The sequence below is a fragment of the Rattus rattus genome, chromosome 3, assembly GCF_011064425.1.
Source record: "Rattus rattus isolate New Zealand chromosome 3, Rrattus_CSIRO_v1, whole genome shotgun sequence".
Classification (NCBI taxonomy): domain Eukaryota; kingdom Metazoa; phylum Chordata; class Mammalia; order Rodentia; family Muridae; genus Rattus; species Rattus rattus.
In genome coordinates, this window is record NC_046156.1 from 9,100,974 (window position 1) to 9,123,138 (window position 22,165).

Here is a 22,165-nt window from a genome sequence, read left to right on the forward strand (position 1 = left end):
TAAAACCCAGCTTCCTCCGCTCTTCATTCATGAATACGGCAAAGTAAGTGAGTCTCTGGAGACCAGGCCCTGGGTAACACAGTATCCTTCCAGCTGCCTGTGGTGTAGCTGTGGGTGGAGTCCCATTCACAGCCGCAAGCGTCCCACCCAACCCTGGAGACTCTGCTTCCGGCCTTGTTTCTGACCCCTTTACAGCTGTAAGGATCCTCTCCCACCCTGCAGTCCGCTCTTTGCAGGGCTTGCTGCTCAGAAGGGAGGGGACCAGGAGAGGGAAAGCATCCTGGGGGCCCAGGGCTGCTGCTGACTTACTCATTGGAAATTCCAAGGCTGAGTTTTAGAGCAAGAACGGGAGCCTAGGGAGCGAGGTCTCAGTGGGTAAAGACCCAATCACATGTGAGATGTGAGTTAAGACTGCAGAACCCGTGGAAAAGCTGGGCATAATGACATGTACCTATAGTCATTAAGGAAGCTAAGGAAGTGGAAGCAGGCAGGCCCTGGGGCTCTCGGGCCAGCTAACAAGCCTAACTGGCAAATCCCAGGCCAGCAAAAGACTGAAAAAAGAAGGTGGAGGGCACGTGAAAAACGACACTTGAGGCTAGCCTCTGACATCCTTGTGCTCACAGGCAGAAATGTGCATGCACACACACACACACACCTGAATACATATGTATGTACATACATACATACTACATACATACATACATACATACATACATACGCACACAAAAAGTAAAAAGTAAAACTTTGTATTTGTCCAGTTTCTATATGGTAAGTCTATTCTTGATTTTTTTTTCCCCTAAAATGGATACTGCTGTGTGGAATCCACAGCATAGTCCCTCTGTTTACTCCTGTTCAGGGCTCTGAAGTCTCTCATTATAGTATCTCCAGGGAAAGGTCATGAAGGAGCACTAAGGGATAGCATTGAGTCCAGCCTCTTGGACATTCCATTGTCTCCTAAACATCCTTAGAGCTATTCAGCCGCTCTATGAGATACTCTCGCCTAAGGGGCCTCGGGTTGCTAGCCACAGGAAAGGTATGGCTTCTCTTCACAGCACGGATCCAGCTTTCCCCTGGCCCTGGAGGAGATGGCTGTGAATTCATGGGGTACTTCTTACCCACTCCCATCCCTCCTCGCAGCATCCTTCTCTTCACATCCCTGTATATCCACACCACAGCCATCATCATGGGAGAAAGGAGTGCTGGTTCTCCTGTTACCGATCAACACAGAAGGCACCTCTGAAATGTGTACAGAGAAGGAGCTCAAGTGCTAAGCTAGATCAACAAGGGCTTAGGAGCTGGGCTTGGTGGCACACACTTGTATAATTGCAGTCCCAGCACTCAGGTGGCAGATAGAAGCAGAAGGATCAAGAGTTCAAGGCCAGCCTGGGCTGTACAGCAAGACCTTGTCTCCACAGATGAGGGGAGGCTTAGAGAGCCAATCTGAGCCATGCTAGCAGGCAAGTCCTCAGCTGGGAAATGAAGTGAACATTCAGACATTCAGACTATGAGTGGGGTAGGTGAGTCCTGCGGATCAGACAGGTCCCATGGATGCGTCCTTGCAAAACCTACAAACTCTCATTTCCCCTTGTCCTCTAATTGTCTTCATGTTATACTCTGAATACTTAAAATTAAAAGGATTGGATCATCAATCCTTACATCAACTAGAGACACATACATTGGTTCATGCAGTCAACACCCACTCAGCCCCTTAGCCAAGGTTGTCCGTGCAGTACACAGATGTGGAGCTGTGTGGGGGCAGCCGTGCCTAAGGGGCAGGCCTTGGGTTTCTAGTCTAGAAAGGGGGATTCTTCTCTCTTCCTTAGCGATCCTGCTTTCCACAGGCAGCATCCTCACTTCTAAAGGTTCAGTCTGGTACAGGCCCTGTCTGTCTTGTCTGAGCATTTGTCCTTTCTCCCCTCCATGGTGTATCTTTGTTGACTAAGTGCTACCTGTGAGAGATTGTAGGGGCAGAAAGGAGATGCAGCTCCCTGAGTCTGCACCTGTGGTGTCTTAGCGGAGGTTGAATGGGCACTGTTCCTGGTGATGTCATTGATATTCCCAAAATACTTTTAACCCAAAGGCTTTTCAAAAAACAGTGGATGTTTCTCTTTACTGCCTGCGGAGTTTTGGGCTAACATCTTAAGGAAAAGAGGTCCTCTAAAAGCTGGCTTCCCAGCCCAGCATGTTACCAGAAGCATACAACTAGGGGTGATCACACTGCAGACAATGCTGGGAGATGACTTCTGTGTTGTCCTGAGTGGGGAGGGGGAATGGAGATATAGATAGATAGATGATAGATAGATAGATAGATAGATAGATAGATAGATAGATAGATAGATAGATAGATGTGTGTGTGTGTGTGTGTCTCAAAGTGGAAAAATAAGGGACAATTGTTCATTTCAAAAGAGGAAGCTGCGATTCTGTAAACTGTTACTGTAACACTGCCTAGAACTTTGGGACTTAAGCCAGCATCTTCTGGTGATTTCTCCACATGTGGGGTGGACACTAGCTTGGCTGAGCAGGTCCTCTGGAATCCACCGGGTTGGCTGTTCTTGGCTGGGTGCCCCATTCCCAGTGTGTTTGTGTGCTCTGACTCATGAGTCAGCCTTGAGAAGGTATTAGTTACTGAGTGACTGCCGGGAGGAAAATGTGAACAAGTCCAAATGGAACATTCACAGCAGACCACAGAAGCTCTCCCAGCCAAGTCTAGTTTCATGAACCAAGGAAGTTGAGGGGTTCCTTAAAAGAGTGCTGGGGACTCAGTGGCTGTGCTCCTGGAGTGCTCTGCACAACTTGCAGGCAGCTTCACCAGAGTCTCCTTTGGCTGAGAAAGGGATTTTGTAGATATCATTGACATCAACAGTCGGTTGACTGTCACTGAGAGGATTATTCTCTAGAACCTGGTGGCCTTATCCAATTAATTGAAGGTCCCTGGAGAAAACAAGGTCCTATAGACCACGTCCAGGGCCACCTCCATCCCTAGACTCACAGCTACCTCAATGTCAGACTTGCCTCCTCAGCCCCTTCAATAGCCTAAGCCGGTTTCTTAAATGAACCCCAGGTAAAGTCATGGATACGGACATTGGAGTAAGCAGACAAGTCTGTCTCTCTGCGTGTACCTGACTGGGTGGCCAGCAGCTATCGAGACAAGGACAGCGTCTGGGATGGTGCAGTGCTGTGACTCAGACTTCCCTCCACGAGCCCTCGTAAGCTCATGCAGGCAAACTCAGGCCTGCCCTGTAGCATGGTGGGAGACAGAGGGAGGAAGCAGCACCTGAGGCTGTTGAAATGCTACCTAGGAATCAGTTCAACCTCCCCTCAGCTTCATTCTGTTGACTGAGCATTGAGTCACAAAATGGACAATGGGTCAAGAGTCAGGATGGTGTTCCCCATAACTCAGTGTGAAGGTCCATGGGGAAGGAATAAGAACGTGAGGCCATGGCTACCCCTGTGCTGACTATACAGAGTCTGGTACTTTATAGAACAGCAAAACAGATACCAAAACTCTAAAAAGCCAGACATGCTGACACATGACTTTAATTCCACACTCAGGGGGCAAGGCTGGAAACTCATGGGTGTGAAGCCAACCTGGGCTGTGAAGTGGGTCCCTAGCCAGCCTCAGCTACATAGAAAGATCCTGTGTCCAAAGCACAAGAGTTGGTTATGTAGCCTAGTGATGGAATACTTGTCAAGCATGTTCAAGGATCTGGTTTTGATCAACACACACACACACACACACACACACAAACACACACACACACATACAAGGCACATATGTACATACACATACATACCACACAGACTCACACTATACACATACTATACACAGACACATAATATACATACTATATACACATACACACAGTACACACATACCACACACAAACACATATATACATACTATATATATAATGTGCACACCATATATGAACACACTGCACACACACATTGTACACACACACACACACACACACACACACACACACACACACACACACACTCCACCTCCCAAATAGTGAGATGATAGAATGTGTGACTCTCTTTCCTCGCTGATCAAAAATACCACAAAAGTTTAAACCATCTTCTGGGCCAGTCTAGAAAATCTCTCAGAAAGGTCTCTTCTTGTTATTTCACCTCAGCACAGGCTGGCTGGCTGGAGTTGGCCAGAAGTTAACCTTCAGAATGAGCCTTATTGGAAACCCTCAGGACCCTGGACAGTCATGCTAAGGTCTTGATGACAACGATAGCCACCATGTTCAGCATGACAGAGGCCAGAAGTGAGAAACAGACCCTTCAGTTCCAGAGGGAAGGGGAAGAGGGGTTCTGCCTCATAGGTAATGGGGGACAGGTGGTGAGAGGAGAGAACAATGGTGAGTTGACATAAACACATGACTATGGAATCAGAAAACTATAGCTATGGAGAAAACACTTCCCTTAGAGTTACTGATTAGAAACAGTAGTATTCCATCTACAGAAGGGGAAAGTGCCACTCTGCAAGGAGAGCCTGCAATTGGGATGGCCGGGAAGGCTTAGCGAGGCACACGCTGTGGTTTCCCTTCTCTGTTTGCTAGTTTATACAAACGCTTCCTGCAAATGGCCCTCTAATCATGTACGCATCAGTGGCTGACACACAAGACTTGCTGCAGACTACATTCTTGAGTGTGACTAAATTGCATACCACTTCCCATACATTTAAGGGGGGGGTGTTCTCCTGATGGGAATAAAAGATTTCAAAAACGTCCTTCTCAGCCATCTAGTAAAACTCGACACGGCATTACTAGATCACTTGATGAAGTCCAGTGTGGAGGTTCATGCCCTGGATTCCGGCACTCAGAGGCAGAGGCCTGAAGTGTCTGTGAGTTCAAAGGCAAGACGGGTCTACATAGTGAGCTCCAGGTCAGCTAGAAATGCCATGAGACCCTGTCTCAAAAACCATACAGCTGGAGATGGCATGGAAAGTAATGCTACGCTTGCATAGGACCAGGGTTCAGTTCCTGCCACCTACATGGCTTATAGCCACCAAAACTGCTGTTCCAGAAGTTAAGTCTTCTGGTCTCCATGGGCACTGCATGTATGTGGTGCACAGGCATGTATGCTGGCAACACACACACACACATGCACACACACATGCACATGCACACATACATGCACACACACATGCACACACATGCACATGCACACATACATGCACACACACACATGCACACACACACACACAAATAAATAATCTCTTTTAATCTCCTGGTGAAGGATATCCACCTCCAGTTCATCCATTAACAAGGGACTCCATCCCCATCCCTCTTCCGATGACCCATGCTTCTGTGACCTCTACGTGCTGGCTAAAGTGGGTCTTCTGTACGTCACAAACCTGTGTATCACCTCCCTCCATGTGGGATGGTGGGAGAGAGGCAGCACACAAGTTTGGTGCTCAGAACACTGACCCCAACCCACTGCCCCACACCAGAGTCACACTTCCTGTCTAAGACCGTGCTTCCTTGCCCATCAGTCACAGCCCCACGCTTGCCTGCCTCCTACTGATGCTGAGCTCAGATAGGACCACACATGCCGAAAGCCTCCGGGAGTATGTTTATTTTGTGCATGTTGTATAGAGTGCGTGTGATGTCTGCACACATGTGTGAGGCTGAAGGAGGATGTCAGGTGTACTGCTCTATCCGTCTCTCATCTATTCCTGGAAAACGGCCTTTCCCTGAGTCTGGAGTCAGCCTGGTAGCCTGGGGGAGTGTCTTAGTCAGGGTCTCTATTCCTGCACAAACATCAGGACCAAGAAGCAAGCTGGGGAGGAAAGGGTTTAATCCAGCTTTCACTTCCACATTGCTGTTCATCACCACAGGAAGTCAGGACTGGAACTCAAGCAGGGGAGGAAGCAGGAGCTGATGCAGAGGCCATGGAGGGTTGTTTCTTACTGGCTTGCTCCCCCTGGCTTGCTCAGCTTGCTTTCTTATAGAACCCAGGACCACCAACCCAGGGATGGCACCACCCACAATGCCCCCCACCCCCTTGATCACTAATGGAGAAAATGCCTTACAGTTGGGTCTCATGGAGGCATTTCCTCAAGGGAGGTTCCTTTCTCTGTGGTAACTCCAGCTTGTGTCAAGTTGACACACAGAACCAGCCAGTAGGTTGGACAGGAGTATGTCACACTGTGACACTGAGGAGGTAGAGACTGGCATCAGGGAGTTGGATTTGGTGCCCCCTCCCCTGACACACTGGGATATCAGACACATCCCACTCAGGGCTCCACGCCACTTCAGTCACTCTGTGCTTATACGGAGGACAGCGGCAGCGTTTGGGAGAGACCACAGCAAATGCCATCTCAGCATTGTGGAGATATTTGATGACGTCAGCTTCCTATTACAGAGTGATCCTCTTGGGATAGCGCTGTATAAAATGGTCCTTGAGCCACGAGCACAGGCTACGCTGTTATTAGAGTGGGACAAAGATTACATCAAGGAAGCTGTCTGTGCCGCTGTGGTGTTCAGCTTTGCCCTCTCTGGGTCATTTGTTGAGCTGGTGACAATAGACACTGAGATAGTGAGTTTGATGGGATTCCAGTCACCTAGGATACGAACACCGGTGGGGAGCCCTTGAAGGCGCTTCCACAGGTGTTAAAGAGAGACTCACCCAGAGCATGGTTCGCACTAGTGCGTGGTTGAATAAAAGGAGAAGAAGGACAAAGCCCAGTGAACACATCTTTCTCTGCTTCTTGTTCTGCCCTGTGGACGAACAACCTCACTTTCTCACTCTGCTGCACTAGAGCCGCTCTGGCGGACGCACCTTCCCAGCGTGATGAACTATACACTCAGACGGAGATGTCTCCTTTGGCCCTGAAGTTTTCCTGTCAGGTCCTGAGAGAAGAACTAACTCAGGCTTCATTACATGGAGGAAGATGCCGCACGCACACCAGTCAGCTGCACCTCCCACCCTCACAGATAATTCCACCCCAAAGCAACTAGAGTAGGAAGCTTATCAGTTGACTGGAGACCTGACTACCTAAGCATTTACCTCAGGTGCTGCTGTGCCCTTCAGTTGACTCAGTTGAGTCATGGATGTTTTCCCACCTGTCATCAACACACCACCCCACATCGAGAGCCAAAACTCTGCAGTGTCGGTGATTCTGCAAGCCCAGCACAGAACACCACAGACACCCTCTCCTGGTATTGACTGCATCACTGCGTGGAGCTTCTGGACTCCACATCTGTGCGTCACAAATGACGTTTAAATAGAATCTCTGTGCTGTCTTGGTCAGTTTGGAAAATTGGCTATCCCACAGCACGTCCCCTTAAACTTCAGTTTAAAGCTATGGAAAGTTGCCTAGGCCTCGTTGCACCTATAAACACTGGTCCTCAATGCAGACTCAGCGTAACAAAAGTCAGGCTGTATAGAATCTACACTAAAAAGCCATGACACAAGGAAGTGTCCAGTACTTGGTAGAATTCGGTGGTTAGAGCATTGGAATATCTCGAGTCTCCCCTCAGGGGAGATGGAACCCCAGTGCAACTGAGCAAAAGCAACATATCAGATGGTCCAGAAGGAGACTACACCTTCCCTTCTTGTCTAGCAGGTAGCCCAGGTTAGCCCCATTCATGTAGAACATGTGTAGCATGGTAAGACTGTCCCTCCAGGGCCCTAGCTTTTTATTCACTAAAGCAAGTTCTTGCCATTCAACGTGTGTGTGTGTGTGTGTGTGTGTGTGTGTGTGTGTGTGTGATGTGTGGTGTGTGTGTGATGCCAGGTTTCTTCCTTTTTCCTTTCCCTCCTTCCCTCCCTCTCTCCCTTCCTTCATTTTGTTTCTTTTTTCCAGTACTAGGAACTGAGCCTCAGAGCCTTGAGCATACGAGAAAAGACTCTACCATAGAACTGTATCCCCCTCCTCATGGTACTCTCCAAAATTGACCATATAATTGGTCAAAAAATGGGCCTCAACAGGTACAGAAAGATAGAAATAATCCCATGCGTGCTATTGGACCACCACGGCCTAAAGCTGGTCTTCAATAACAATAAGGGAAGAATGCCCACATATACGTGGAAATTGAACAATGCTCTACTCAATGATAACCTGGTCAAGGAAGAAATAAAGAAAGAAATTAAAAACTTTTAGAATTTAATGAAAAATGAAGGTACAACATACCCAAACTTATGGGACACAATGAAAGCTGTGCTAAGAGGAAAACTCATAGCGCTGAGTGCCTGCAGAAAGAAACAGGAAAGAGCATATGTCAGCAGCTTGACAGCACACCTAAAAGCTCTAGAACAAAAAAAGCAAATACACCCAGGAGGAGTAGAAGGCAGGAAATAATCAAACTCAGAGCTGAAATCAACCAAGTAGAAACAAAAGGACCATAGAAAAAATCTACAGAACCAAAAGTTGGTTCTTTGAGAAAATCAACAAGATAGATAAAACCTTAGCCAGACTAACGAGAGGACACACAGAGTGCGTCCAAATTAACAAAATCAGAAATGAAAAGGGAGACATAACTACAGATTCAGAGGAAATTCAAAAAATCATCAGATCTTACTATAAAAACCTATATTCAACAAAACTTGAAAATCTTCAGGAAATGGACAATTTCCTAGACAGATACCAGGTACCGAAGTTAAATCAGGAACAGATAAACCAGTTAAACAACCCCATAACTCCTAAGGAAATAGAAGCAGTCATTAAAGGTCTCCCAACCAAAAAGAGCCCAGGTCCAGACGGGTTTAGTGCAGAATTCTAACAAAACTTCATACCAATATTATCCAAACTATTCCACAAAATTGAAACAGATGGATCACTACCGAATACCTTCTACGAAGCCACAATTACTCTTATACCTAAACCACACAAAGACCCAACAAAGAAAGAGAACTTCAGACCAATTTCCCTTATGAATATCGACGCAAAAATACTCAATAAAATTCTGGCAAACCGAATCCAAGAGCACATCAAAACAATCATCCACCATGATCAAGTAGGCTTCATCCCAGGCATGCAGGGATGGTTTAATATACGGAAAACCATCAACGTGATCCATTATATAAACAAACTGAAAGAACAAAACCACATGATCATTTCATTAGATGCTGAGAAAGCATTTGACAAAATTCAACACCCCTTCATGATAAAAAGTCCTGGAAAGAATAGGAATTCAAAGGCGCATACCTAAACATAGTAAAAGCCATATACAGCAAACCAGTTGCTAACATTAAACTAAATGGAGAGAAACTTGAAGCAATCCCACTAAAATCAGGGACTAGACAAGGCTGCCCACTCTCTCCCTACTTATTCAATATAGTTCTTGAAGTTCTAGCCAGAGCAATCAGACAACAAAAGGAGGTCAAGGGGATACAGATCGGAAAAGAAGAAGTCAAAATATCACTATTTGCAGATGATATGAAAGTATATTTAAGTGATCCCAAAAGTTCCACCAGAGAACTACTAAAGCTGATAAACAACTTCAGCAAAGTGGCTGGGTATAAAATTAACTCAAATAAATCAGTTGCCTTCCTCTATACAAAAGAGAAACAAGCCGAGAAAGAAATTAGGGAAACGACACCCTTCATAATAGACCCAAATAATATAAAGTACCTCGTGTGACTTTAACCAAGCAAGTAAAAGATCTGTACAATAAGAACTTCAAGACACTGAAGAAAGAAATTGAAGAAGACCTCAGAAGATGGAAAGATCTCCCATGCTCATGGATTGGCAGGATTAATATAGTAAAATGGTCATTTTACCAAAAGCAATCTACAGATTCAATGCAATCCCCATCAAAATACCAATCCAATTCTTCAAAGAGTTAGACAGAACAATTTACAAATTCATCTGGAATAACAAAAAACCCAGGATAGCTAAAGCTATCCTCAACAATAAAAAGGACTTCAGGGGAATCACTATCCCTGAACTCAAGCAGTATTACAGAGCAATAGTGATAAAAACTGCATGGTATTGGTACAGAGACAGACAGATAGACCAATGGAATAGAATTGAAGACCCAGAAATGAACCCACACACCTATGGTCACTTGATTTTTGACAAAGGAGCCAAAACCATCCAATGGAAAAAAGATAGCATTTTCAGCAAATGGTGCTGGTTAAACTGGAGGTCAACATGTAGAAGAATGCAGATCAATCCATGCTTATCACCCTGTACAAAGCTTAAGTCCAAGTGGATCAAGGACCTCCACATCAAACCAGACACACTCAAACTAATAGAAGAAAAACTAGGGAAGCATCTGGAACACATGGGCACTGGAAAAAATTTCCTAAACAAAACACCAATGGCTTACGCTCTAAGATCAAGAATCGACAAATGGGATCTCATAAAACTGCAAAGCTTCTATAAGGCAAAGGACACTGTGGTTAGGACAAAACGGCAACCAACAGATTGGGAAAAGATCTTTACCAATCCTACAACAGATAGAGGCCTTATATCCAAAATATACAAAGAACTCAAGAAGTTAGACCGCAGGGAAACAAATAACCCTATTAAAAAATGGGGTTCAGAGCTAAACAAAGAATTTACAGCTGAGGAATGCCGAATGGCTGAGAAACACCTAAAGAAATGTTCAACATCTTTAGTCATAAGGGAAATGCAAATCAAAACAACCCTGAGATTTCACCTCACACCAGTGAGAATGGCTAAGATCAAAAACTCAGGTGACAGCAGATGCTGGCGAGGATGTGGAGAAAGAGGAACACTCCTCCATTGTTGGTGGGATTGCAGACTGGTACAACCATTCTGGAAATCAGTCTGGAGGATACTCAGAAAATTGGACATTGAACTGCCTGAGGATCCAGCTATACCTCTCTTGGGCATATACCCAAAAGATGCCCCAACATATAAAAAAGACACGTGCTCCACTATGTTCGTTGCAGCCTTATTTATAATAGCCAGAAGCTGGAAAGAACCCAGATGCCCTTCAACAGAGGAATGGATACAGAAAATGTGGTACATCTACATAATGGAATATTACTCAGCTATCAAAAACAACGACTTTATGAAATTCGTAGGCAAATGGTTGGAACTGGAAAATATCATCCTGAGTGAGCTAACCCAATCACAGAAAGACATACATGGTATGCACTCATTGATAAGTGGCTATTAGCCCAAATGCTTGAATTACCCTAGATGCCTAGAACAAATGAAACTCAAGACGGATGATCAAAATGTGAATGCTTCACTCCTTCTTTAAAAGGGGAACAAGAATACCCTTGGCAGGGAAGAAAGAGGCAAAGATTAAAACAGAGACTGAAGGAACACCTATTCAGAGCCTGCCCCACATGTGGCCCATACATATACAGCCACTCAATTAGACAAGATGGATGAAGCAAAGAAGTGCAGACCGACAGGAGCCGGATGTAGATCGCTCCTGAGAGACACAGCCAGAATACAGCAAATACAGAGGCAAATGCCAGCAGCAAACCACTGAACTGAGAATAGGACCCCATTGAAGGAATCAGAGAAAGAACTGAAGAGCTTGAAGGGGCTCGAGACCCCATATGTACAACAATGCCAAGCAACCAGAGCTTCCAGGGACTAAGCCACTACCTAAAGACTATACATGGACTGACCCTGACTCTGACCTCATAGGTAGCAATGAATATCCTAGTAAGAGCACCAGTGGAAGGGGAAGCCCTGGGTCCTGCTAAGACTGAACCCCCAGTGAACTAGACTGTTGGGGGAGGGCGGCAATGGGGGGGAGGGTGGGGAGGGAACACCCATAAGGAAGGGGGAGGGGGATGTTTGCCCGAAACCGGAAAGGGAATAACACTCAAAATGTATATAAGAAATATTCAAGTTAATAAAAAAAAACTGTATCCCCAACCTAGATATACAATATTTTTACCATGTTCAGATGCTAAACTCAGGACCATTTGCATCCCCGGAGAGTACAGTACCACTGGGCTACAATCCCAGCCCTTTCCCTTGGTTGGTTGGTCAGTTGGTTAGCTGGCTGGCTGGCTGGTTGGCTGGCTGGCTGGCTGGCTGGCTGGCTGTGAATTGTGCCTTCATAAACTCTACGTAAGCAGTTGGTTTTATTTTACATGGCAGAGAAAGACTTCAGAGCCATGAGTGTTCTAGGCAAGCCCCCCACCAAATTTGCTTTATATATTTAGCCTAGAAGTATGAGGTATTCTGAGAGTTACTGGAGAGCAGTACCCTCAGTCAAACATTCCCTTTGTCTGTGCAAGGCATTCCTAAGAACAAATGACAGTTCCTTCTATGCCCCAGAAACGTGTTCACTACTAGTGAGCTAATAGAAATAAAGTGGGGTTCAGTCAAAGCCTTAGGGTGAATGGGATAGATGGCCGTGAATAAGAACTGGGGATAAGAACAGGCCGGACTCCAGAAGCCAAATTTGGGGTGGGGGGGGGAGAGGGCTTTTGTAGTGTGTCCTGGTTTTTTGTTGTTTGTTTGTTTGTTTTTTGTTTGTATGGGATTTTATTTTTAGGAGTTCAGATTAACTCTGATCAAACTCCCAAGACATACTACCGTAGACAGGAATGGTGAGGCCATGTCAGCCTGTCAGGTATCATGCTCTAGTCTAGCAATACTGACGAGCAAGAATGTGAGCTCAGTTTCTTCTCCGCATCACCAAGATGTAGCCAACAACAGAGTCTCCTTGGCAGTCACCCTCTACCCAGCATCAGTACCCTCTTACCCTGTGTACATTTTGGACAAGCGTATGCATTGCTCCAGATGGGTGCATAGGCTGGCTTCCCCAGACGCTGCACCCGAGTAAGGGGTTCTTACGCAAGGGTGTGAGTGGGTGGGTTTCCTTTCTGACGGTGCAGGGGTCAAAGTTCAGCAGAACTGTGGTCCTGGCTTCATCCTAGCTCCTGAGAGGGAGCTCCAGAGCACAGCCTGTACTGTAGAGTCTAACCCCATTCATGGGCACAGACTGCTGGATCCTGAGCGCTAAGGGCTGGGGGTCAAGAGGGCAATGGAAGGCCACCAACACCCACCATGGTTGCTCTGCTGATGGGGCTGCTCAAGATGGTGAAGGGAGTGGCTGTCATCCCAGTGCTGACTTCACCAAGGGCATGGTGGCATCTCCAGAGGCCTCTCGGTTTCTTCGTATTCGGAAATGGGAAAGAGAAGTGGCAAGAAAGGACAGAATTGTGCTCAGTCCCCACACTGCGAAAGTGGCAATTTCACTCAGGGATGTAGCAGGAGAGTGTCCCTGATGAGCCCTGAGGCTGTCTCCCCTCAGAGAAGATTAATTAATGTGAACTTACCCCTGAATGACCACCGTGCTGAGCACCCTGTCTTACTGCAGTTTCTCCAGAGACAAGGGCAAATGTAAGAAGACAAGCAGTAAAGATGCCCTGAGGCTCACATTCTAACAAGGTGACAAGGCTCTGCACTTCCACAAAGTGTTTTCCATGCAGGTTGCCTCAGGGAGGCCATGTAACCAGCCGACCTCATTTAACAGACTCTGGCATCCAAGAGCATTAGAGGCAAAGACAGGAAAAGTGCCAGCCGTGGAGGTTGACCTTGAAGAACAAGGTAACCTCTATGGAGATCAGCTTGGCAAAAATCTATCAAAAGTATAAATACATTTCATCTGCGACCACAAGGTGGCCATCCTAGAATTTATCTGCGGGGATATATGCATGACATGGTATCTATATGACTTGCTCCACTGAGCCACCTTCCCTAAAATAGGGAAGAGTGAAACAGCTCAACTCATCAACAAAGAGCCGGGGGAAAAGTAACTATGGTACCCAAAACACAAAAGAACGCTGTGCAACCAAGAACGCTGTGCTGAGAACATTTGGTATTGACAGAAATTTCTCCAAATAGGTGCAAAAATAGAAGCGCATCATACCCACACAGACACACACACACACACACACACACACACACACACAAAGCATATCCTTTCTTGGATATCTGGAAGTCACTTTTTCATGTACCTGGAAAGGAATTTCCAACTCTGGTGTTCTAGCTTCATTCCTGTGGCTGTGATCAAATACCCTGACTTAAAGCAACATTGAAGAGGAAAGTGCTTCTTCAACTTACGATCCCAGGCTACCACTGAGAAGTCAAATGTCCAGTGACATCACATCCATAACCGAGAGCTGAGAGAAACAAATGCCACATGGTTGCTGGCTTTCTTTTTAGCCATCCTTCTTCATTCTTCTGTAGTTCAGGGTCCAGCCTAGGAAATGGTGCCACCCACAGTGGACTAAACCTTCTGGTCATTTAAGAATCAAGACAGTTCCACACAGACATGTCCACAGGCCAACCCTATCTAGATAAATTCTATGAAGACTCTTCCAGAGATGATACTAGACTGTGTCAAGTTGAGAGTTAAAACTAAGCTACACGTGTGTTACCTGTGGGTAAGGAGGGAAGAAGATAAGGCAGATGACCATGTAGGTGGTGGTTAGAGTTCTCAATACATGAATCTTTATAAATATGTCCCCCAAAAGAGTGAGCTAAAAATGGTCACCTAGCTAAAGGTAAAATAAGAGTTTTGAAGATAAATATGGGGAGCAGGGAGATGACTGGATCTTTCTTTATTTTATGCTTAAGAACTAAAACATATAACCTTGGCCAAGGACAATGAGGCTTACATCTCAAACACCACCTGGCCTTTTACTGAAACATTTGCTAACCTCAGCTTTATAATGTGTTCATGAAATGGCTGTGACCATGCCCATTCATTAGTTTCTAACATTGAAGGATTTTTGTCTTCTCGAAACAGGCTTTTCTGTCCATAGTGCATAGATAATTCATGCACCGAAAGAAAGAGATGGATTCTGTACCAGTTGCCAACAGGCCATAGACTCTGAGGGCAGATGTCTCAAGTTTACCTTTGAACTTTGTCCCTTAACAGCTGTATGGGTTTCAACAATGTGACTCCTGAAAGTCTGTTACTCACCTGTACAAATATTCGAAAGTTTTCCCCTTAATGGAGTTAATTCAAATGTCAAGCATCTAATGTCAGCAAGGAGCTTAAACATATCTCTTAATGTTACCATCTAATGCTTTAATTGTTTTTAAAACAGGATGATGATCAGCTAAATGTATTTGGAGAAGACACCATGGGAGGTACGTTTCCTTTGCTAATCAGACCGCGTGGCTTCTAATGTGCTTTCTTTATTTAATGCCAACCAAGGAGATTAAAAACAACAATAATAGAGTTGTTCCCCTGGCCAGCAAATATGAGTTACCTTGCAAGTGTGTGGCTCACTGCCTTCCTGGTCCACAGGAGGAACCAAGAGACTCATTACTGTGAGATGTATTTTCTAACATTTCACAGAATGTGACGCCTAAGGTGCTCAGTGGATGCTCTGGTCCAGATATTTGGGATGCATCCATTGTCCCATTCCGGCTGGAAGTCACATGTGTTACATTGAAGCAAGGCCCCATAGTAAAGAGTAATGGTCTCATGTGTTACAGTGTCCCAAGGCCCCATAGTAAAGAGTAATGCTGGCACGTGTTACAGTGTCGCAAGGCCCCATAGTAAAGAGTAATTCTTGTATGTGTTACATTGTAGCAAGGCCCCACAGTAAAGAGTAATGCTCTCATGTGTTACAGTGTCCCAAGGCCCCATAGTAAAGAGTAATGCTGGCATGTGTTACAGTGTCCCAAGGCCGCATAGTAAAGAGTAATGCTCTCATGTGTTACAGTGTAGCAAGGCCCCACAGTAAAGACTAATGCTCTTCACCTCAGTATGTTCCTAACTGGAACATAAAAGTTCTGCAGCGGTGGCAACAGAGCCCATGGGGTTTATCTGAGGTGCAATTATTGTTAATTGAGCTGAAAACATAATTCTTTTTCCCAAATAGCAGTTGCTGAACTACAGCATCCCATGGGGAGCCAACCCCAAACGTAGCCTTCATTATTATTTTCATCCCGTTCAGAGTTTCTCATAGGTCTAGAGAGCATGCGCCTAGCAGCCTTGGGTTGAGAATCCAGGCTCTCGTGACCTCGGCGTGATGATGCACACCTGTAAGCCAACACTCAGCAGGTAGAGACAGTATTAGGAGTTCAGGATTATCCTGAGCTACACAGCAAGTTTGAGGCTAGCCTGGGGTAATGAAACCCTGACTTAAAAGCAGTTACTTAAAAACTAAAATATCCACATGCTAGCTATATATAGAACTAAAAATAGATCAAATTCTCTGAATTTAATGGTGTTTATAAAAGATGAGCTTATAACCGCCTAGGATAATAATTATGTCCTGTCTACTTGCTTTAAAAAAAGACGTTGGCATGGTTTGTGGGGAAAAGGTTCATAGTATTAGCTGTAACTCACACAGCTGATTTGGCTTTTTAAATAACCCTAGCTCTTAATTCCCCATTGATCCATGAAGGGCTAGATAAACTGTTATTCTGTGAGAACAACAGCAGGATGTGAAAATAACTGTCACCAAATAATTGTGGGGATCCACAGGGAAGGCACAGAATCACGAGCTGTCATAACTCGGCCCCTGTCCAGAACCAGCTCTGGATGTGGGATGGCTGGCTGCTGGATTTATTCCTACTTATAAGAACAATACACCCACTTAGACATATTTTAAGGTAGAAAACTAGAACCATCTAAAACTTTACAGCCACTATACCTTCCACACCTAATAGTCTAGCACACTGCGGTGTGCTGTCTTCATCCTGCTTTTACCCAGTTGGGAATCTGTGTTTGCGATCATCACACTTTTTCACACATTCACACATTGGTATATAAACATGTTCCCAGGCCATAAAAATTATACACCTTAGTGATTACTATTTTGTATGAATATATGATTAGCAACTAAAAAATTATTGTTTCTTAAACTGAAATTGGGCATAGCCATATTGCCTCTCCTGAAAACGAAGAAAATAAGCACAATGAATGTGGCCTCCTTCCTGAGCTGCAAATACATTCAAAGCTCCTCAGAAGCTGCAGAACAGGTGAGGAACACTGTGTGTCTGACTTTAACAGAAAACGCCACACACCAGCTGGACCCATGGCACAGGCCAGTAACCCCAGATGTTCAGGGGGCAAGTTGGTAATATCTAGAATTCCATGCCAGCCTGGGCTACAGAGTAAGTTCAAAGCTAACCTACACCACTCAGTGACACCCCATCCCAAATTAAAAAGTAAAAACAAAAGGACTGGGATAGGCTGGAGAGACAGCTCTGAAGTTACAAGCACTGGCTGCTCTTCCAGAGGACTTGAGTTCAGCTCCCAGCATACTTGCGGGGACTCAGCCATAAATAGCTCTAGTTGCCAGAGATCTGACACCCATTTCTGGCCTCTGTGGACACCAGGGACAGATATTGTGTGCAAACTTACAAGCAGGGAAAACACATAAAGGAAAAATGATAACAATAAATTTTAAGGTCTGGGAGTACAGCTCAGTGGTTGAGCCGTTGCTTAGCTTGTGTGAAACCTTGAGTTCTATACCCCAGTAAAAACACACAATCTCAATCTCTTTCTTTCTCTCTCTCTTTCTTTCTCATACACTCACACATGCACATACACATACTCACACACATGCACACACATACACACATGCACATACTCTCACACATTCACACTCGCACTCACACATATATGCACACTCTCAGACACACTCACACATGCACACATATGTATACTCACTCTCACACACTCACCCATGCACACACACTTACACACTCATACTCACATATACTCACACAGAGGCACACACACATGTGCACACATGCTGTCACACACACACACACACACACACACACACACACACACACACACACACACACACACCCCTGTCAAGTCTGTTGCTTTATGGTACTAGAAAACATGGCACTTATGTCCTTGCCCCTGAGGTCCCCATTTCAACACTTGGCAACCCCAAACCCTCATGGATCCCAGTAACTCCAGATGTTTCATGTTTTCCCTACCCTGACTCATTTCTCCTTACAGCAGCGGTTCCCCAAGTTCAGACCTTTTTCCTGTCATGATTATTGCCGTACACTACTGATTCTGTTTATTGCTCATTTGGTCTTGTTCGACAAACAGACTCATGATTATTAAATAAATGCAATTTTAATGGAAACTTTACATCACAACTTAAGACACAAAGTGGCATTGTCTGCTGCAGCTATAAACTATTGTTGTCTTCTAGACATCTTACTTGTGTACCAGATTCTCCTTTATTAAACAGGATGTTTGCAAATGCCAGAAATTGGGTCAGGGTGAGGTGGATCTAGGAGGCACAGGGGCAAGAGTGCAAATGAATACAATGAAATACATTGTGTGCATACATGTGTGTGCATTGTGTGCATATATGTGTACATTGTGTGCATATGTGTGTATATCTGAAATTCTTAAAAAAAATAGAAGCACTACACTTTTAAAGTGAACAAAACAAACATGTTTAAGAAAACTTATGGGGCTGGAGAGATGGCTCAGCAGTTAAGAGCATTGACTGCTCTTCCAGAGGTCCTGAGTTCAATTCCCAGCACCCCCATGGTGGCTCACAACCATTTGTAATGGGATCCGATGTCCTCTTCTGGTGTGTCTGAAGACAGCTACAGTGTACTCATATGCTTAAGTAAATAATTCTTCAAATAAAATAAAATATTTGGGAGGGGGAAGAAAACGTATATGTAAATTTTAAGATTGGCCTTCTAGTCAGGTATGGTGAGAACTGTAATCTCAGCACTCAGGGAGCTGAGACAGAAAGGTGGAGAGTTTGAAGCCAGCTGGGGACACAGTGAGACCCTGTCTCAAAACAAAACGAAATGGTTGGCTTTCTTTGTGAATCACACTGTTTGATGGTATCAGTTTTACACTTAAGATTGATGGTGAATGTTAAATAAAACTGTGCCACCTCGGTCTAGGGAAAAGGCCAACGCGGTCATTACCACCTGCTTTGTCACACTCTGCTTTTCCCCTGTGGACTCAACTTACCTTACTAAACAAAGCGTCAAGATGTAGACTTTCAGAACATGAGTAGAACCTGGACTTTGGTGCAGTGTTTCTTGCCAGTAATTTAAGTTATTCTTATTTTAAAGGCTTCGTGGAGGATTTGAGGAAGTGTAAAATTATTTTCCTGATGGGTGAGTAACAGCTCTCAACTTTTCTAATATAGTCGCTAATAATATTGTAATAGCAGAAAAATTGCATTCATCACTCATTCTGCCCTGCTTTGAAATCATGTTCCTCTTTTTGATCAAAATAATACCCCTGAGGTTTCCAGACGGTTGCGTGCATAAATATGCAATTTAACATTTTTTTTGCCTTGTTGATTTTCTGCAGAGAAAAGGCAGGGCTGCAGGAACCTCAGCTTCTGAGCTAGCTCTACAGTAGTGGGGTGCATTACAAAGCCAACGGGGCGCTGTGTGTTAATGTCCAACATTCATCTTTGCTATTTGATTGCCAACCCCCTACTTAAATTAAACGTGCGGTGACTATATATGAAAACATACCTCCCTCACCACACCCTACATTCTGCACAACTCACAGGAAAAGCTGTCTAGTTTGGGGATGGGTGTGCAGACCAAGACTAGAACATTTGCCTCATATCTGTGAAGCTTGGATTTGATCCCCAACAACATGTGCATGTGAACACGCACACACACACACACACACACACACACACACACACACACACACACACACTTTTTAAATGTCATTGTAAAATAATCTTTTCTAACCAGTTGTGGGGTAAAATGCCTTGAGATTAATGCCTTCTGTGCCCTGCCATGTTCCAGGTTACCTCAGATAATCCTTAAACAATGCCATAGTTTAGTGGGCCAGCCCTATTCCATCTCCTAGACAGATAAGAAAGCCCAACACTCAAGAAAATTTAAGGGACTTAGCCAAGATCATGGTATAGAGATCAGTTTTATTTGTGGGCAGGAATGAACTGGTTATGCAGTGGTTTAAATTGTAAGGAGGAACTGGAGGTGTGGCTTACTGGCAAGAGCTCTGGCCAACGATGTTCAAGGTCTTGGGTTCAATCGCTGGCTCTCTCCAAAACATGTTGTCAGAATGCCTCCTGAAAGTGATGCTTTTCTTCTATCTTCCCAGTATATCGTTGCCAAATACCCTCACCTTGTCCACTGTCCATAAAAGTATCTGTTTATAATCAGAAATAGTGAAAGATCCCTACCTCTTCATGAAGGAGAAAACGGTGACGTCATTCCCAGAGAAATACAATCAGATCAACTTCTAATCGTGTGTGCTGATACTAGGACACCCCCTGGGAACTTTCACAAAGATCTCCCTCATTATCAGGTGGAGAAAATGAAGCCCAGAGAAGTGGAAGGGCTGCTCAAAGCCTCTCAGTTACCTGGTGGACATCTGCAGACAAAGGTCTCTGGCTGGGGGTCCTCATGCCAGGTTCTCACCCCTCAGCACCCAGCTATGTGAGCTGTCACCCCGAACTCCTGGCCTCACACATTAACTACTGCAGTGGGCTGTGCTGGGAAGGAGCCAAGGCTACCCCATCCTAAGGAAGAGAGAAGTTAACAGATCCCATCTCCTGAGAAGTGTTACTAAAGATTTATTAGAGAGAAAAAGAGCAGGCTGGGCTAAGCCTTGGGGAATCACATAGAGTAACGGCTAGGTAGTCTCTCTGAGGAGGCCATGTTGAAGCGGAGAATCAGGAGCTGGGGATGGGCCTCTGAGAACGGCATGTGTTCGTGAGAATTCCCGAGTCTTCCTGTCTTGCTAGGTCTGCATTTCTTGCCCCTTAGCCAGGGACACATCTCTTCCCATATATAGTTTGTGTTTTTCTCAGGAAGTAAAAGTGTGGGTTTTTTTGTTTTGTTTTTTAGCCTTTACTGAGCAGCCCTGTTTGTGGCTTACTAAATCCTAATAATCTGTTTTCTAGGCATGAAACCTTCCTTGTTTGTATATATTCTGGTCTCTGTTCATATTTTATATTAGAGACCAAATTAGGGAGGGAGAGCTCCTTTAGAGTTGATGTTTAGAAAGTCAGACTGGGAACCCTTCGTCACGGTAAGGTTTTAATAACTCGATACCCGGAAGCTTCTAACAGTAATACAGCATGGCTTTGGTCGTCCTCCCTACTCCTGCTGATATTACTTCTGATTTTCCCGTTGCTGTGACTCACGGCTTATGACTTGGAAATACGTTGTCAAATGTGGCCTCTGTGGTACGTGCATAGCCAAGGACCTCAGCTCACCTGTTGCAAAGCCCTGTGCCCTTTAGAGACACAAAGAGGGGAGTGTGTAATCGTAGACAGCTAGACAAAGCACAATGCATTTAGAGGGCCACAGAACACACTCAGACAAGCTTTCTCTGGACAGAAGAATTTTCATGGAGCGGCTCAAACTCTCTTGTTTTTTCAACCTACTTATCAGCCGCTGCTCTGCTTGGAAAAAAAAATAAAACAATTTACTATTTAGATAGAAGGGACAAAGTCACTGTGATACAGGGAATTGACTTCTCCTTTTCTAGGGTGTCAGTGAAAATTGACTGACAAACAGCAGGATGGCTATTTCATCACAGGTCAATTTGAGGTCATGAAGCCCTTAAGAATAAAAAGGCACGGCTATAGCTGTGTGGGTAAATTTTAACAAGAGCCACGAGATTTCAATGGTGCAAGCTTGGTTCTGCCTCTAGACGGTTAGAGGGCTGGAGATTTGACTCAGTCGGTAGAATGGGTGGCCTAGCATACATCAGGCCCTGGGTTCGATCCCCAACCCTGAAGATAGATAGATGTTGAGGCCCAGGAAGTTAAAGTCACTGTTGTGTTTTATAAAAAGAAAAAAGAAAAGGGGGTATGTTTGGTGGAGGGGTGGTATAGTGTGGGGGCAGGGGACAGCTCTGCGGGCCTATGCTGAGGCACCCCTTCCCCCTGAGGTGCCAGCCACAGGACAATATTGTATAGAATAGAGTTTATTCAGGGCATGGCATGGGGAAGGAGGGGGATTGAGGAGGTAGCAGAGAGAGAGAGAGAGAGAGAGAGAGAGAGAGAGAGAGAAGAGGAGTAGAGGCCAGCCATGGGCATGTGGAGACGGGGAGAATGGGACCGAGAGGAAGAGAGAGAGGGAGTGAGAAGAGCAAGAGAAAGGGAGTGAGGAGGGGGCACCCCTGGCTGTTGCCAGGTAACTGTGGGGCGGAGCCTAGACGGAATGCCAAGAGTCACCCTTAGCTACAAAGGGACTTTGTGGACTTCCTGGGCGACATGAACCCTGCCGCAAGAAAGA

The 22,165-nt window shown here is 45.1% G+C and overlaps 1 protein-coding gene across 2 annotated transcripts in view; it reads left to right on the forward strand.

Moving 5' to 3' along the window:
• Ak5 (adenylate kinase 5) overlaps positions 1-22,165 on the forward strand; it is a 193,904-nt gene that overhangs the window by 132,883 nt on the left and 38,856 nt on the right. For both annotated transcript variants that reach the window (XM_032897134.1, XM_032897135.1), the window contains exons 9-10: positions 15,022-15,064; positions 19,001-19,045. In XM_032897134.1, the coding sequence (XP_032753025.1) occupies positions 15,022-15,064; positions 19,001-19,045 (88 nt within the window). The remainder of the gene's footprint in view (positions 1-15,021; positions 15,065-19,000; positions 19,046-22,165) is intronic.